The following is a 16158-nucleotide window of genomic DNA, read 5'->3' on the forward strand; positions in this document are numbered from 1 at the left end:
GAGGGACAGAGAGAAAGAGACAGAGAGAGAGACAGAGAGAGAGACAGAGAGAGAGAGACAGAGAGAGGGACAGAGAGAAAGAGAGAGACAGAGAGAGGGACAGAGAGAAAGAGAGAGACAGAGAGAGACAGAGAGAGACAGAGAGAGAGACAGAGAAAGAGACAGAGAGAAAGAGACAGAGAGAGTGACAGAGAGAGAGAGACAGAGAGAGGGACAGAGAGAGAGAGACAGAGAGAGGGACAGAGAGAAAGACAGAGAGAGAGAGACAGAGAGAGGGACAGAGAGAGAGGGACAGAGAGAAAGAGAGAGAGAGAGAGAGAGAGAGAGAGAGAGAGAGACAGAGAGAGGGACAGAGAGAATGAGACAGAGCTAGCTAAACAAACTGGGAGCGTGTGAAGAGACTCGAACAGAAGCTAACAAACTGAGCGTGTGTGAAGAGACTCGAACAGAAGCTAACAAACAGAAGGACCGAATGTGGGACGAGCTGAACAGGACCTCAGCAGAACAATGAGACTGAAGCTTGGTGAACTTTATTCACAGTTATGAAAATATCAGGAAAGATCTGGTTTGTTGTTGTGAAGTCATGTGACGCGTAAGATCCAGGTACGATTTTGAAGGCAGATACCTGCATACACACCTGAGCATGCTAACTGTACACAAAGAAGCTAATGAGAAAGTGCATCAATGACACCCTTCATGCTGTTATTTATGCCATTCATCCACCCCTCCTTTTCTTCTTCCTCCCCTCACTGCCCGATACCCCACCCCACCCTCGTCCTAACCTCTGTACTACCCCCCCATCCTGCTCCCACCCCACGTGTTGAGGTTGAGACGCGTGAAGGGCGAGCCGCAAATCCAATCAGCGAGTGTCGAGCTGCATCACAAGCTTCGGCTGCTGTCACTGTGGCCGGGCTAATCCAGCACACAGCAACACTGCAGTGCACTGAGGGGGGAGGAGGGGGGAGGGAGGGGGGAGGGGGGGGGTAGCAATATGTATAATAATGTCCCGCCACAGTGGACGGAAAAAGATCTGAGCTGCAGGTAATGGATGAGGAATAATTCTGTGTGCAGCGGCTTCAGAACAAAGATGGAGGAAATGATTGTTGTGATGATGCAGCCGCCGTCCCATCATGCATTGCTCCAGTTATCATACGCACCAACTTAATGGAGTGGATCAGATAAACATATTCACCTTCAACCTCTCCGACTCTCGAGCAGGTCGAGCAGATTTCAGGCCGACCAAACCTCCACCTGCTGACATCTTGTCCCATTTTTCATAGGTATAGAGGAGGAAGGTTTTTTTCTCTCTTCTCTTTGCTTTTGACGCGACATATTTAGGTTTTAAAACCAGCCGTTATCGTCCATAAACCCTGGGTAAGTTTATAGTTGTTAAAAGTAGATAATAATATAATAAAGGTGTTATACTGTTGGATTCTGGAGTAGAAATTGTTGCATTGGTTTACTTTTCATATTTTTATTGTTAATTTTGTGACGATAATAACCTCGTTTTAGGGATGCACGATATTATCAGTATCTTTTTTTTAATTTTCCGCCGATAAAACAACGCTTTTATTCTGGCTTAATGCTCGATGATTCCCTTAAACAGCTTGACGTAATGCTCCGACAGTAACTCGGCGTGAGTGCATGTGCACTGCCTGCACAAAGTTATCAACAATATACAAATAAAGACTAAAAAGTCACAAAAAATTGAGTCAATGAACAGAAGTTAAACAACTTTCACAACTCTTAGCTAGCTCACAGTTAGCTCACAGTCATTTTACTAACTTAACAACAAACACGCCGAAAATACACGCGTAGCCAAAGCGGACGCTGACAGAGAGCAACACAAACATCAGAGCAAAACTAACTCACTGATGTCTCTGTAGTAGGTGCAGTAGACAAGCGTGACGAAGGGTGCAAGATGTCTGCGGTATGGCAGTTTTGGCCACTACAATAAGAGTAGGCATGATATCCACTCCACTACAGGGGAGACTTGATGTTCTCTGCAGTTAGGTGGAAAAAAACATGACCCTGATATATCTGTACCGACAATCGGCAGAAGGGGTTGGAAACATCCATATCGGATATCAGCAAAAAATCCAATATCGTGCATCCCTATCTTTTTTTATGAACATGTTCGGAACTTTTTTCTGCCAGCTTTCACTTGTTTCCTGAAGGTCACACTTTCTCTTTTCCTAATGACCGTCAGTGTGTCAGGGATACGACAGGTTTCTTCTTCTTCGTTGCAAATATCCAACAATGTGATTAAAATAAATCCAGCATCGCTAAAAGTGGATTAGGGTTGTTGTTGCGACAATAGCTGTGTCTTAATTTAGGGGCTGCATCTTTCGAAGGAGAAGGATGCGGTGTTCGTAACGCTAAGGCAAAACTGAAATGAGACGGTCTGGTCTACAGAGGATTTCCTGTTTGTGTCGCCAGCTGTTCCCGCCCTTACCCTTCTGTCACAAAGCACCGCTCCTGTCATCTAGCAACAGGTAGCTAGCTGGCTAACTAGCCAAAATAGCTATTACGTAACTTAACCTATTATTAAGATCATTTGAAGTTTCAAGGCCCGTTTCGTGTATTTTAACGTTCGTATCGCTGCTATTTGACTGAGTTGAAACCAAAAACTTTTACATTTAAAGTGTATTCCTCGGCTGCTTGAGAGTCCGCCATCTTGTTTGAATTGTTGGCAATGAATCTTGCGATACGTCGGCCATGAAGGATGCACACCGATTGATCCTTCGTGGCTCGGGAAAAGGAGGACGCATCTGAAGGAGTCTTCGAAATGGGACAGCCTTCGAAGGATGCAAATCTGCTGAAGAAGATATCACGTTTTTGTTTGTTTTATTATATTTATGACACTATTTCAACACTTTTACAGGATTAATTTAGTCTGTTTTATAACCAGATAAAAACTCCTTACATCAGCTTTAAGGTCATAATGTCACCTAACTAAACAGCACAGAGTCGTCTGACAGGAGACACGACAACAGTTTGTCTCTGAAACATAAAATGTGTCTATAAAAAGTTTAAACTCTTGAATCTAACGCCCGTGTGTTTCCAAAGACAGTCTCTGATCAGACCTGGTCGAGTTTCTCGCTCACTAGTTTAGTTTACGACCCCCTCAGCGCCGTCCAATCAGAGCGTAACAGGAGCCCGACAGGTGAGTGTAGAGGAGGGTCTGAGCAGGTGTTGGATCGGAAGGAGAAACTGAAGGAGCAGAGGCTGAAACACTCACACTGCTGCTCAGAGTTGGTGTGTCAGGGAGGACGAGGACGTGTTTTTGCTCACTCGGCGTGTGTTTGTTATTTCTGCAGAAACTGAAGCGGCGCTTTTTTTTAAACAGAGACACTGTATTTCATAAATTCTGTGTGTGTGTTTCAGCGTACTCCCAGCACATGGAGAACCATATCAGCCCTCCTACCTTCCTGGGTCAGACCCTCCCCCCGCCAGCATCCTCGGGACGCTACTCCCCGACCCCGAAAAGCATGCTGGGAGACGATGATGTCACAAGGTGAGGACAAAAACATGACTTTCACTCTCCATCTGAACAACATGCAGAGGAGGTGTTACTTCAACCCTGAGTAGTGTCTGCAGGTCGTCTTCTCAGGCTGTGTCCAATTCATAAACTGTGAGTGGATGCCAAGATGATTGACAGCTGTGTGTGAGGTCACATGATGTCAGGATGATTGACAGCTGTGTGTGAGGTCACATGATGTCAGGATGATTGACAGCTGTGTGTGAGGTCACATGATGTCAGGATGATTGACAGCTGTGTGTGAGGTCACTTGATGTCAGGATGATTGACAGCTGTGTGTGAGGTCACTTGATATCAGGATGATTGACAGCTGTGTGTGAGGTCACATGATGTCAGGATGATTTACAGCTGTGTGTGAGGTCACTTGATGTCAGGATGATTGACAGCTGTGTGTGAGGTCACTTGATGTCAGGATGATTGACTGCTGTGTGTGAGGTCACTTGATGCCAGGATGATTGACAGCTGTGTGTGAGGTCACATGATGCCAGGATGATCGACAGCTGTGTGTGAGGTCACTTGATGTCAGGATGATTGACAGCTGTGTGTGAGGTCACTTGATGTCAGGATGATTGACAGCTGTGTGTGAGGTCACATGACATCAGGATGATTGACAGCTGTGTGTGAGGTCACTTGATGTCAGGATGATTGACAGCTGTGTGTGAGGTCACATGACATCAGGATGATTGACAGCTGTGTGTGAGGTCACTTGATGTCAGGATGATTGACAGCTGTGTGTGAGGTCACTTGATGTCAGGATGATTGACTGCTGTGTGTGAGGTCACTTGATGTCAGGATGATTGACAGCTGTGTGTGAGGTCACATGATGCCAGGATGATCGACAGCTGTGTGTGAGGTCACATGATGCCAGGATGATTGACAGCTGTGTGTGAGGTCACTTGATGTCAGGATGATTGACAGCTGTGTGTGAGGTCACATGACATCAGGATGATTGACAGCTGTGTGTGAGGTCACATGATGCCAGGATGATTGACAGCTGTGTGTGAGGTCACATGATGCCAGGATGATTGACAGCTGTGTGTGAGGTCACTTGATGTCAGGATGATTGACAGCTGTGTGTGAGGTCACATGACATCAGGATGATTGACAGCTGTGTGTGAGGTCACTTGATGTCAGGATGATTGACAGCTGTGTGTGAGGTCACATGACATCAGGATGATTGACAGCTGTGTGTGAGGTCACATGATGTCAGGATGATTGACAACTGTGATGTCACAATGATTGATTGCTGTGATGTCACAATGATTGATAGCTGTGATGTCACGATGATTGAGAGCTGTGATGTCACGATGATTGACAGCTGTGATGTCGCAATGATTGACAGCTGTGATGTCACGATGATTGACAGCTTTGATTTCACGATGATTGACAGCTGTGATGTCACGGTGTGATGTCACGATAATTGACAGCTGTGATCTCACAATGTGATGTCACAATGATTGACAGCTGTGATGTCATGATGATTGACAGCTGTGATGTCACAATGATTGACAGCTGTGATGTCACAGTTGACAGCTGTGATGTCACGATAATTGACAGCTGTGATGTCACAATTGACAGCTGTGATGTCACAATGATTGACAGCTGTGATGTCACGATGATTGACAGCTCTGATGTCGCAATGATTGACAGTTGTGATGTCACGATGATTGACAGCTTTGATTTCACGATGATTGACAGCTGTGATGTCACGGTGTGATGTCACGATAATTGACAGCTGTGATCTCACAATGTGATGTCACAATGATTGACAGCTGTGATGTCATGATGATTGACAGCTGTGATGTCACAATGATTGACAGCTGTGATGTCACAGTTGACAGCTGTGATGCCACGATGTGATGTCACGATAATTGACAGCTGTGATGTCACGGTGATTGACAGCTGTGATGTCACAATTGACAGCTGTGATGTCACAATGATTGACAGCTGTGATGTAAGGATAATTGACAGCTGTGATGTCAGGATGATTGAGAGCTGTGATGTCAAGATGAGTGACAGCTGTGATGTAATGATGATTGACAGCTGTGATGTCAGAATTGACAGCTGTGATGTCACGATGATTGACAGCTGTGTGGTCCCACAGGGAGCCCAGGAAGGTGGTGCTGCACAGAGGAGCGACGGGTCTGGGTTTTAACATCGTGGGCGGAGAGGACGGAGAGGGGATCTTCATCTCCTTCATCCTGGCAGGAGGACCAGCTGACCTCTGTGGAGAGCTGAGGAAAGGAGACAGACTGGTGTCTGTACGTACACACACACACACACACACACACACACACACACACACACAAACTGTTTCTTGTTCTGTGTGTAACGCAGTGTTTGTGTTCTCAGGTGAACGGGGTGGACCTCCGTAACGCCACACACGAACAGGCTGCTGCTGCCCTGAAGAACGCCGGGCAGACGGTGACCATCATCGCCCACTACAGACCAGAGGGTGAGACACGGGGAGGGTTCACTTATATCCAGGGCCCAGCTGAAAAGTCTGGATCTGGATCAGGTTGATTAATCCAGTTTTACTTTGAAAAAACAGGACAACAGGAAGTTAGATTAGCTGATCCTGGAAAGTGAAAAATGGGATTTCCAAATCCGGATCATTCCGATCCAGATTAAATGTTTTGGGCAGCTGGTTCCTGGCTAACCGGCAAAACTGGAATCTTTCGAGTAGCTGTCCAGTCATGGACCCCTAATATTCTTAAATTGTGTTTGTTTGACTCTACACTGAGAACGTCCATTTCCTGTTCAGAGTACAGCCGGTTTGAGGCGAAGATCCATGACCTGAGGGAGCAGATGATGAACAGCAGCATCAGTTCTGGTTCAGGATCTTTGCGGACGAGTCAGAAGAGGTCGTTATACGTCAGGTAAGATGGTAGCCCAATGAACGACAATGACGTTTTTTTATTTATAGTAAACTGCTCTGTAATATAAGGCAACACATTTTAAAATTATTATATTAATTGTGTGTGTGTGTGTGTGTGTGTGTGTGTGTGTGTGTATGTGTGTGTGTGTGTGTGTGTGTGTGTGTGTGTGTGTGTGTTGCAGAGCTCTTTTTGACTACGATAAGACCAGAGACTCTGGTCTGCCCAGTCAGGGACTCAACTTCAAGTTCGGAGACATCCTCCACGTGGTGAACGCCTCTGACGACGAGTGGTGGCAGGCCCGACAGCTGACGTCGCAGGGGGAGGTGGAGGAGGTGGGGGTGATCCCCAGCAAGAGACGGTCAGTCACACACACTGAAATGTCCTCTTTTTTTGTTGATCTTGTTTACCTGCTTGTTTTTTTAAACCATAAACAGCTGTTGAATCACTCTCTTCAAAGTCACCAGACTCCATTGGCAAAAAGAGCTGCACGATCAGTTAGTTTGTTTCTGTTCTGTTGCATTTAAAACCCCAAAGTCACACAATAACACAAACAAACAAACTAATTGAGGCAGCGGTAGACCAGCATCTCCTGTGTTCTGTGAGGTTAAATTACTGTTTTTGTCAATGGAGTCTGGTGGCTTTGAAGAGTGCAATAGGATCGATGTTCCACCTCCAGTGCTTTAACCTCTCACCTTGCTGCAGGGTGAGAAACTGAAATGTCGTCTTAACTTAAACATGACCTCTGCTGACCCTTGACCTTCTGTCCTCTATGACCTCAGGGTTGAGAAGAAGGAGAGAGCGAGATTAAAGACGGTGAAGTTTAACGCAAAGTCTCGAGACAGAGGGGTGAGTGTTTCATTTCTGCTCCTCTGCAGCAGTAGAACAGAAAGTTCTCCTCCCATGATGCCTTGCATGAATGAATGGCAGGGCCTCCAGTTATTAAATTAAGCTAATTTAAGTTATCTCTAAGATAACTTATTTATTAGTTCAATAAAAGGGAAAAACAGTGCCTGTAATGTATTTAAGTTAATCAGTCCTGATGTTAAAGTCTAGTCACTGTCTGAACTCTCTCTGTCTGCAACATTTAAACAGGAATTCCAGTATTTTTATACCTGAGTATTGTTATTCTAAGTGTGTGACAACATGACAGAAGGATCCCTACAGAGATAGACCTTTTTGTTGCAGAGGAAGATGATTGTTTTAACCACACACAGACGTTACATCGCTCTCTGCTAACACACCAGACCCCATTAACAAAAACAGTATTTTTTACCTTGCAGGAATTGGGAGTTGCTGATCTACTGCTACCTTGATTGGTTAGTTTGTTTGTGTTAATGTGTTGGATCTTCCCTTACCATTTAATACCCAAAGGTCACGCAAAGACACAAAGAAACTTTCCAAAGAGGCAAAGGTAGAGCAGCAGCTCCTGTGTCCTGTGAGCTTAAATCAGTGTTTTTATGAATGGAGTCTGGTGTGTTTGCAGAGAGCGATGTAACGTCTGTCTGTGGTTAAAACAATCATCTTCCTCTGTAACAAAAAGGTCTATCTCTGTAGGGATCCTTTCTGTCATGTTGTCACACACTTAGAAGAACAATCTGAGCCTGTCAGTGGAAACAACAAGAACTTTTAGTGGACGACCTTTGACCCATCAAGGATTATGTTGCAGCCATTACAGCCTGTTTCACTGCTGCAGGCTGAACACATCTACTGGAGACGTTCACACACTTTGTGTACCTGTTTGTCATGTAATCCCAAAATATGTAAAAATAGAGTCCAGGTTTGCAAATACAGGAATTCTTCTTCATGTTTTTACAGTAAAAACATCTGAATTGCCTGATTAATTATGTTGCGAGTTCAGTAGTCTTTCTAGAGAAGAATTCATCGTGTCATGTGTTTTAAATCCAACGTCTGTCAGATTATATGAAGATGAACTCTGTTTGAGCCGCAGCCACCTACTAATGAGTGTTTGACTAATGTTTAAAAACCGGCTGCCAGTTAACAGCATGTTGTTGTTGATCTACGAGATGTTTTCTTCTTCACCACTTCAACGTCTCAGCAGCCGAACCGCAGCAGCAGCGCCTCCCCACCTTTAAAACCGTGTGTCGCTTTAACACGCGTTGCCAAAACGCTCCGCCCGGCCCCGCCCTCTAACACACAAGACTGATGGAGGGGGAGAAAAAAAACAACATGCATGACCCCCTCCTCCCCAAACTCCTCCCCTCCCTCCTCTTACAGAGAGAAACGCTTGACATTGATGTCTGACTGTCTGCTGCTCACAGAAACCTTCCTCTGCCTCCTCTTCACCACTCACCTCTCTCACCCCCCCTCCTGTCACTTTCTCTCCTGCTGGGTAACATTGAAGTGCAGCATGTGATCTAATGATGTCAGTAGTCCCGCCTCCTTCTGATGAAAGCTGCAGAACAAAAGATTAGCGGATTAGTGGGAGATGCTCTAATTAATTTCTTTAGTAAACTTGAATTGAAGCCGTCTGTGGTAGATCTGAACAACAGCATTTTAGCCTCTTTTAGCTCCTAGTTTTGGCTTAACATTTCCTGTCTGGTTAAGTGGCAGTTTGTCCAGCAGCTGCAGCCAAAAACTCACTGTACACTCACTGCTCATCAGCAAACAGCAGATAGACACAGTTAGAGGCTAGTTAATGAACAATGTGAAGCTTTTAGCAACTAGGCAGACTGATGTTACGCTCAGGAGGTGGTGGAGACCAAAAACAGAGTCCACTAACTTCCCAATAACCTACTGTTTGCTAATAAGTTAGCATCAACTACTTTATAAACTGATATTCTGTCAGATCATTGTTTGTAGCTTGTTGTGCTGCCCCCAAGTGGACAAAATATAACAGAAATGCAGCTTTAACACAATCTAAAATATGAAGGACTGAGAATAGAACCATGAGGAACTATCACTGTCAATGTGATGCTAATGAAGGCATACATCTGCTTGATGTGGAAGCAGGCAGCTGTTTGCTAACATATTAGCTTCATCTGCTTTATAAGCTGATAGTCTGTCAGATCATAGTGGTTATATGTTGTTGTGATGCCCCCAAGTGGACAAAGATTAAATTAGAAATGCAGCTTTAACAAAATCTAAAACAGGCAGCTGTTTGCTAACATATTAGCTTCACCTACTTTACTTGGCTTAGTTACTTGGCCAGCTTATTTCGTCACCATTGGGTTGATTGGTTTGAGCGCCTTTAAGTGGGTATTCTTTTCGTGTCCTCTAAGTCCATCAGGGTTTCCAGTTTAATTCCCACCAGCCGTAACTCGAGGAACACTGATTCCAACCCTAGCGTGTTCTGTTAGCTTGTAGCTGCTGCATCTCTGCATGTTTTCTGCATGTTCTGTTTCTCCTCATCCGGCCTTTGTTTGATCTCTGCTGCCTTCACTGTCACCACGTTAAACTCAGACACACAGGACCACACCAGCCAGAACAGTAAGGATTTCTAGGTTCAGTTCGTGTGCAGGCGATACAAAATATAAAACCAACGTCTGATTCTGATGTTTGCACCGTTTTCAGTGTAACACTGCAGCTATTAATGTTTAAAACATAGTGAATCTGCTTTTATGAGCTTCCTTTGAATAAAACCAGCAAATACAGATACAGATATATTCTGAATATTTTGTCCATAGTGGGGCCAAATATTGTTCGGTTTTCAGTTCAGGTGCAAACACAAACAAAATAAAACTTTATTACTAGATGCTGAAAATGAATCAAACTAATCTGTACGTCGCTTCGACTCACTCAAGTGTTCTGTTTTCAGTCACTGATTATTTCCAATCACTTTTACTTCTTCTCTAGTATGTTTACGTTTCCGGGGAAAAAACTTCCTGCTGATCTTTCACAATAAAAGCCTTCAAGGATTGAGAGGGATTATCCCTGCATCTACATGCTCCTTTGTGGTTCCATCTTCTGAGTTTCGAAGGTTGTTCGTCAGGGAAGCAGCTTGGAGGCTGCAGAGAAGATGTGTGGCTTTGAATGCTCAGAACTAAACCAGGGCGCACTACATCGAAAAGTTTCCAGCCTCAGAACATGTACAAGTTGCATGTGAGCTAAACACTGATGTGAAATACTATCAATCATTTTCTTTTGTCAGCTCTGGAAGTCGTTTCCAAAATATATCTGACATTAAGAGTTGTTGTGACTTTAAAGGACGTTCACGTGAATGTACTCCATTCAGGAGGACTCATCTGACACCACGTGCATGCAGGGCTCAGCTGTTTGTTCTTTCTAATGGAAGGCTTTTAATGTGAAACATCTGTGCAGGAAGTGTTTAGTTTCAGTCACAGAAAATAACCTGCAAAATACAAGAAATAATAACAACAGAGAATAATGGAGTAACAGCAGAGTATGCCTGTCTCTGTCCTGTCAGACAGAGAAACATGGAGGGGGTAATGCGTTGGTGTTTATTGATGTTTAATTTTTACATGTTGAGTGTCGCTGAGTTTGATTTGAATCTTAGCTGTCAGGACTCAGACCCGAAGCTTCTCATTCTGTCCGAACCGACATCAGACTCCCCCATCTCCCCTCTTCTTCCTCTTATTTTTTTATTCCATCACCTCCCCTCCTCCTCCTCTTCCTCTTCCTCCTCCTCTTCCTCTTCCTCCTCAGCAGTCGCTCAATGACAAGCGTAAAAAGAACCTCTTTTCCCGAAAGTTTCCGTTCTACAAGAGCAAAGAGGCGAGCGAGCAGGAGACCAGCGATGTCGAGCGTAAGTACGGGGGAGGCGGGGTTGGGGCGGTCTGTCTGAGACGATTGGTCGGCGACAGAAAGAGAGGTCAGCTGGTGGCGGCGGCGGCTGCTGTGTACGGACTGTCGGTCAGGGCATCAGAGCATGGCTGGAATAATGTGATCCACCATTGGACTGATAAAAGCTGCTTCATTGGGTCAAATTGTTGCAGTCAATGTGACAACCGTAAAACCCACGAAAACAAGGAATCATTTGTGTGATTGATGGGGCCAAAGTCCCCCCTTCTCCCCATTAGAGCCAAAATGGCCGCCCTGTTGCCCTGCCGAGCGGCTGCGTTCCCTCTGCTCTCTCTGTCTGTCGCTGTAACTCAGTAACTTTGTGTTGTTCTCTCCTCGTTGTTCACTCGGCTCTGCTGACCTCAGGACAACAGTGACGACTTGCTCTCTAAAGGCCACAGTAAGTGTGTCCCCTCACCTCCACCTCACCTCCAACAAACTCCCATCAGCCTCCTGTTCTCCACCAGGATCCTTCTTCAGTTAAACCAAACACTGCCAAAGCTTTAAGAAGTCCTTATTGAGAACTTTTGCAGAGTGTACAGAGTGCAGAATATTTCCATGCAGCTGGTTTCATCAGTTGTTACAGACTTATTTTTGACTCCAGACTCCGTCATTGAACCAACAGCTAACCAACGAATCCAACAGACACACTGGACCAGCTGTAAAAAGTCACTGGTATCAAACATGATCTCCCAGTACTGAAGCTGATGCTGCTGTTCAACTGGGACACAAATATTTATAGTTTTATTTCAGAATATTCAGTCAAAAGAAATGCTGGTTATAGTTACAGTTCAGTATACTGAACGCCTCCCTGTGCATTATCACTTTCAGCCAGACATTAAAGAAGGTGGTTCCTGGTGGACATGTATCCTCTCCCAAGTCTCTCCCCTCCTTCTCTCCTCTCCTCCTCCTCTGACAGTCGAGGATCCTCCAGCCCGAAGCTCCACCTCTTCACCCTCTGTCAAACTCCCTCTCTCTGAGAAAAACCACATCACATTCATCTGTTTCACTTCCACCTGTCACATCCTTTAAGTGTTCTGTACGACCTGGTCTCCTCGCTGCTCAGGCGTGCAGCGTCCTGGGACTTCATGAATCTTTTATTTGAGATTCAGGAGAAAACGGAGCTCAGAGTTTCACGTTTACAGAAGAATTAAAGTCCTAAATGTTGATGTATTTGGAAGAAACAGAAAGAACAGTAACATTAAAGATAGTAAACTCAGTTCTCTCTGAAGTCATCGTTAAAATAAATCCAACGATATCAGTGAGGTTTGCAGATCAATGAGACATGAAGTATTGATTTCAAATATTAATAAAACAAATGAATTAATCATAATCACAGTCGGACCAAAATCTTAAATACTTCAGAACTTTTGAAAATTAATCGATTTTTTTTTTTTAAGTTTCATTGAACAACAGAAAGCTTTTATTTTGTCAGAATGATCTCAGTGATCCTCAGAAGCTGTTTTATTTTGAAATAAATATTTAAGTGAACAAGTTGTTAAAAAGAAAAGATTTCAGTGAACAACAAATTGTTTTGTTTTGTAAAAATGTAGCTGCACAACAGAAGTTTTATTTTGAAGGAAATACTTCTGTAAAATCATTTTAGTGCTAAAAAATAGGTTGTTTTATTTTGAAGGGAAATACTTCGTTAATATCATTTTTTTAAATTTGTAACAAAAAACGTTTTTTCTTAAATATTTAATTGATTTTATTTTGAAAGAACATTGTAGCACAATAGTAGATATGATAGATGACAGTGAAACAGGATTGGACATGAAGTGTAAATGTGACTGTGTACAAAAGATGTTTACTGTGTATAATTTCAGATATCACAAACATGACTTTACCACCCAGAGATGTGTTCAGGGACATGCAGTGCGAGGTGTTCAGGGACTCGCAGTGCGATGTGTTCAGGGACATGAAGTCCGATGAGTTCAGGGATTCGCAGTGCGATGTGTTCAGGGACATGAAGTCCGATGAGTTCAGGGACTCGCAGTGCGATTTGTGTTCGGGGACACGCAGTGCGATGAGTTCAGGGACACAGAATCAGAATCAGGTTTATTGCCAAGTAAGCTTAGGCATACAAGGAATTTGTTTGGGTGGTTTTGGTGCAGAACAATTAACACAGAACTAGAATAAAATAAGTAAAAGACTTAAATAGAATAAGATAAAAAAATAGGCAATAAGAACAACTGCGATGAGTTCAGGGAAACGAAGTGCGATGAGTTCAGGGAAACACAGTGCGATGTGTTCAGGGACACACAGTGCGATGTGTTCAGGGACTCGCAGTGCAATGTGTTCAGGGACACGCAGTACGATGTGTTCAGGGACACGCAGTACGATGTGTTCAGGGACACACAGTGTGATGTGTTCAGGGACACACAGTACAACGTGTTGTATTTTGTAGATGTGATTTAAAGGCCTTGAAAAGTTCTGGAAAGTTTAGATTTCTAAAAATGTTCATGGTCCTCCGTGTCCTGACGCTTGATGTTCTTTTTGAAAATGTCATATGAGAAAATATTTGTGTTGCTGTGGTCGTTCTGCTGCTGTTGGACTCGAACCCTTTGAGCCCTGTGAGCAAAGCATTATGGGAAAACGATGCTCTCAGCTGACCCGGCGTGTCCTGTGTTTGTTGTGATTCCAGAACACGTGACCTCTAACGCCAGCGATAGTGAAAGTAGCTACCGTAAGTGCCGAGAGCTCTGACACTAACTATCAGAGTGAACCTGCTAACTGCTAACACCCTCACTGATGTCATTAACGAGCACTGACGCCTGATTGGACAATAACAGCATGATCTCACACACACTGAAACACAGCTAAACTCCCTGCTAACGTCCCTGAACGCCACTTTACACTAAAGCTGCTGCTGCTGCTGCATGCACTCTGGATGGATGTTTGTAGAGCGAGTGTAGAGTCACCTGAACACTGAATCACTCTGATAACATTAAAGAAGGAGAGTGGTGCTGACCTCACGCACCAGTGGCTGCACATAAAGATGGCTGCCGCGTCCCCCCCACCTCTCGTGCAAAAAAGAAGCCAAATATGGCCGTCACATCCTCTGATCTCACCTCCTCCCTCCTCCTCTCATCCTCACTCTCATCATCTGTAATGAAACTGTGTTGAAGTCTCTTCTTCTTATTAACTGTCCTCTGTGTGTGTGTGTGTGTGTGTGTGTGTGTGTCACAGGTGGGCAGGAGGAGTATGTTCTGTCGTATGAACCCGTCATTCAGCAGGAAGGTGAGACCAGATCTTTTAATTTTTCACAGGAGGGACAAAATAAAGAATAAATCTGTATAAGAATAAGGAAATATTTTTTTAGATATAATGAAGATGAATAAAAGAAAAAGAAACACTTGAAGAGGAAATGTTGGAATGTAACAAAATAATAATCGTACGCGTTTTCATTTATTTTCTCTTTTTTTGCTCATTTATTTTTTACATTTAAACATTTCAAAATAATAGTTTTTCTGTCTATTCTAAACATTTTTTTAAAATAATATATTTTAACTTTTTAATTATTTCTGTAAATAAGTCTGTAAATTAGATTTGTCGACTGCCCAGGCTGGGCAGGAAGCCCCGCCCACTGCCAGATGATTGACAGATTGTGTCTTATTGGAATAGCAACAGAATCAGGAAACATACCCATGAGATGCTACATGTCATGGGGTTCATCCTTCGAAATACAATTCATTCGTTCATTCAACATAGAGGGATTATGATAAATTAACCTTATTATGTATTTATGAATTAAAAAAATAAATACAAATGTAGAAAATATAGAGAAAAAAAAGACTTTATAGCCAATGTGAAAATAAATGAGAATGCTTCTAAGGCTTCTTTATTTGTTTTTTTCTTTCATTTAATTCTCTTTATATTTTAACATTTATTTATTCTTTATTTTGCCTCCGTCCCTCTCTCTCCACACATTTCCTGTCTGACTCTGATGTCACATGATTACAACATTTTAACACACATTTTCAGTGAACTACACCCGTCCCGTCATCATCCTCGGCCCCATGAAGGATCGAATCAACGACGACCTGATCTCCGAGTTCCCCGACAAGTTCGGGTCCTGCGTCCCGCGTAAGTCCTCGCAGATCCACGACTGATTCATGACAACATGTCTGCTCGTATCCTGCTCCTGCAGTTGTTAAAGTTTCTCCTGCTCCGCTCTCTCAGATACGACCCGGCCGAAGCGGGACTACGAGGTGGACGGCAGAGATTATCACTTCGTGGTGTCCAGAGAGCAGATGGAGAAGGACATCCAGGACCACAAGTTCATCGAGGCGGGGCAATACAACAACCACCTGTACGGAACCAGCGTCCAGTCGGTCCGAGAGGTGGCCGAGAAGGTACCGGCTCACTGCCAGCTGTTCAGAGAGTTTGATCTGGATCAGAATGAAATATCCAGGAGCAGATAAGCTTCCTGTTGTCCTGGTTTTTCAAAGTAAAACTGGATTGGATCAACCTGATCCAGATACAGACTTTCCAGGATTACCAAATGAAGGGCCTGGTTAAAGGTAATCTTATCGAATCACAACTCTCTGATCGAGCGAATCGTCAGAGTGGGTTGTTCAAAAGAGGAAATGATTCTGGGATCAGGTCAGGTGATCCAGTTAGTTTCAAACTGCTGTAATTTAAAGCAGCTGTGAGGAACTTTCACTGTGTGGATTGTGGCGCCCCCTGTGGACAAAGTGTGTAGTCTCATCACAACAACCAGGACAACAGGAAGCTGGATTCCATTAAATGTGTAGAACAACCAGGCCCAGATTACCAGAGCTCTAATCAACAACAACAAACATCCCTTCGGCCGTGGTCTGACGGCGATACAGCCTCTGGGGACAACGTGCCGGCAGTTAGCGATAAACAACTTCCTTTTCCACATGTTGCATCGTTACAGAAACAGAAAGATGTTCTTGTGATGGACTTTAATTAACGGCTCTTCAGTTTGCTGAAAGAACAACATCATGATGCAGA

At 43.9% G+C, this 16158-nt stretch overlaps 1 protein-coding gene across 12 annotated transcripts in view; it reads left to right on the plus strand.

Annotated features, from left to right (window-relative positions):
• LOC138611321 (disks large homolog 1-like) overlaps window positions 1-16158 on the plus strand; it is a 115614-nt gene that overhangs the window by 95818 nt on the left and 3638 nt on the right. For 5 of the 12 annotated variants that reach the window (XM_069684351.1, XM_069684353.1, XM_069684357.1 and 2 more), the window contains 11 exons: window positions 3388-3517; window positions 5646-5802; window positions 5894-5996; window positions 6306-6420; window positions 6602-6778; window positions 7200-7266; window positions 11044-11143; window positions 13823-13864; window positions 14368-14418; window positions 15163-15264; window positions 15361-15533. In XM_069684351.1, the coding sequence (XP_069540452.1) occupies window positions 3388-3517; window positions 5646-5802; window positions 5894-5996; window positions 6306-6420; window positions 6602-6778; window positions 7200-7266; window positions 11044-11143; window positions 13823-13864; window positions 14368-14418; window positions 15163-15264; window positions 15361-15533 (1217 nt within the window). Of the gene's footprint in view, window positions 1-3387; window positions 3518-5645; window positions 5803-5893; window positions 5997-6305; window positions 6421-6601; window positions 6779-7199; window positions 7267-11043; window positions 11144-11544; window positions 11579-13822; window positions 13865-14367; window positions 14419-15162; window positions 15265-15360; window positions 15534-16158 lie in introns of all 12 variants that reach the window. The other 7 variants (XM_069684352.1, XM_069684362.1, XM_069684360.1 and 4 more) reach the window with 3 other exon arrangements.

This window comes from Semicossyphus pulcher, unplaced genomic scaffold (genome assembly GCF_022749685.1).
Source record: "Semicossyphus pulcher isolate SPU_LCO1_2020_fin unplaced genomic scaffold, fSemPul1.0.p SCAF_7, whole genome shotgun sequence".
Taxonomy (NCBI): domain Eukaryota; kingdom Metazoa; phylum Chordata; class Actinopteri; order Labriformes; family Labridae; genus Semicossyphus; species Semicossyphus pulcher.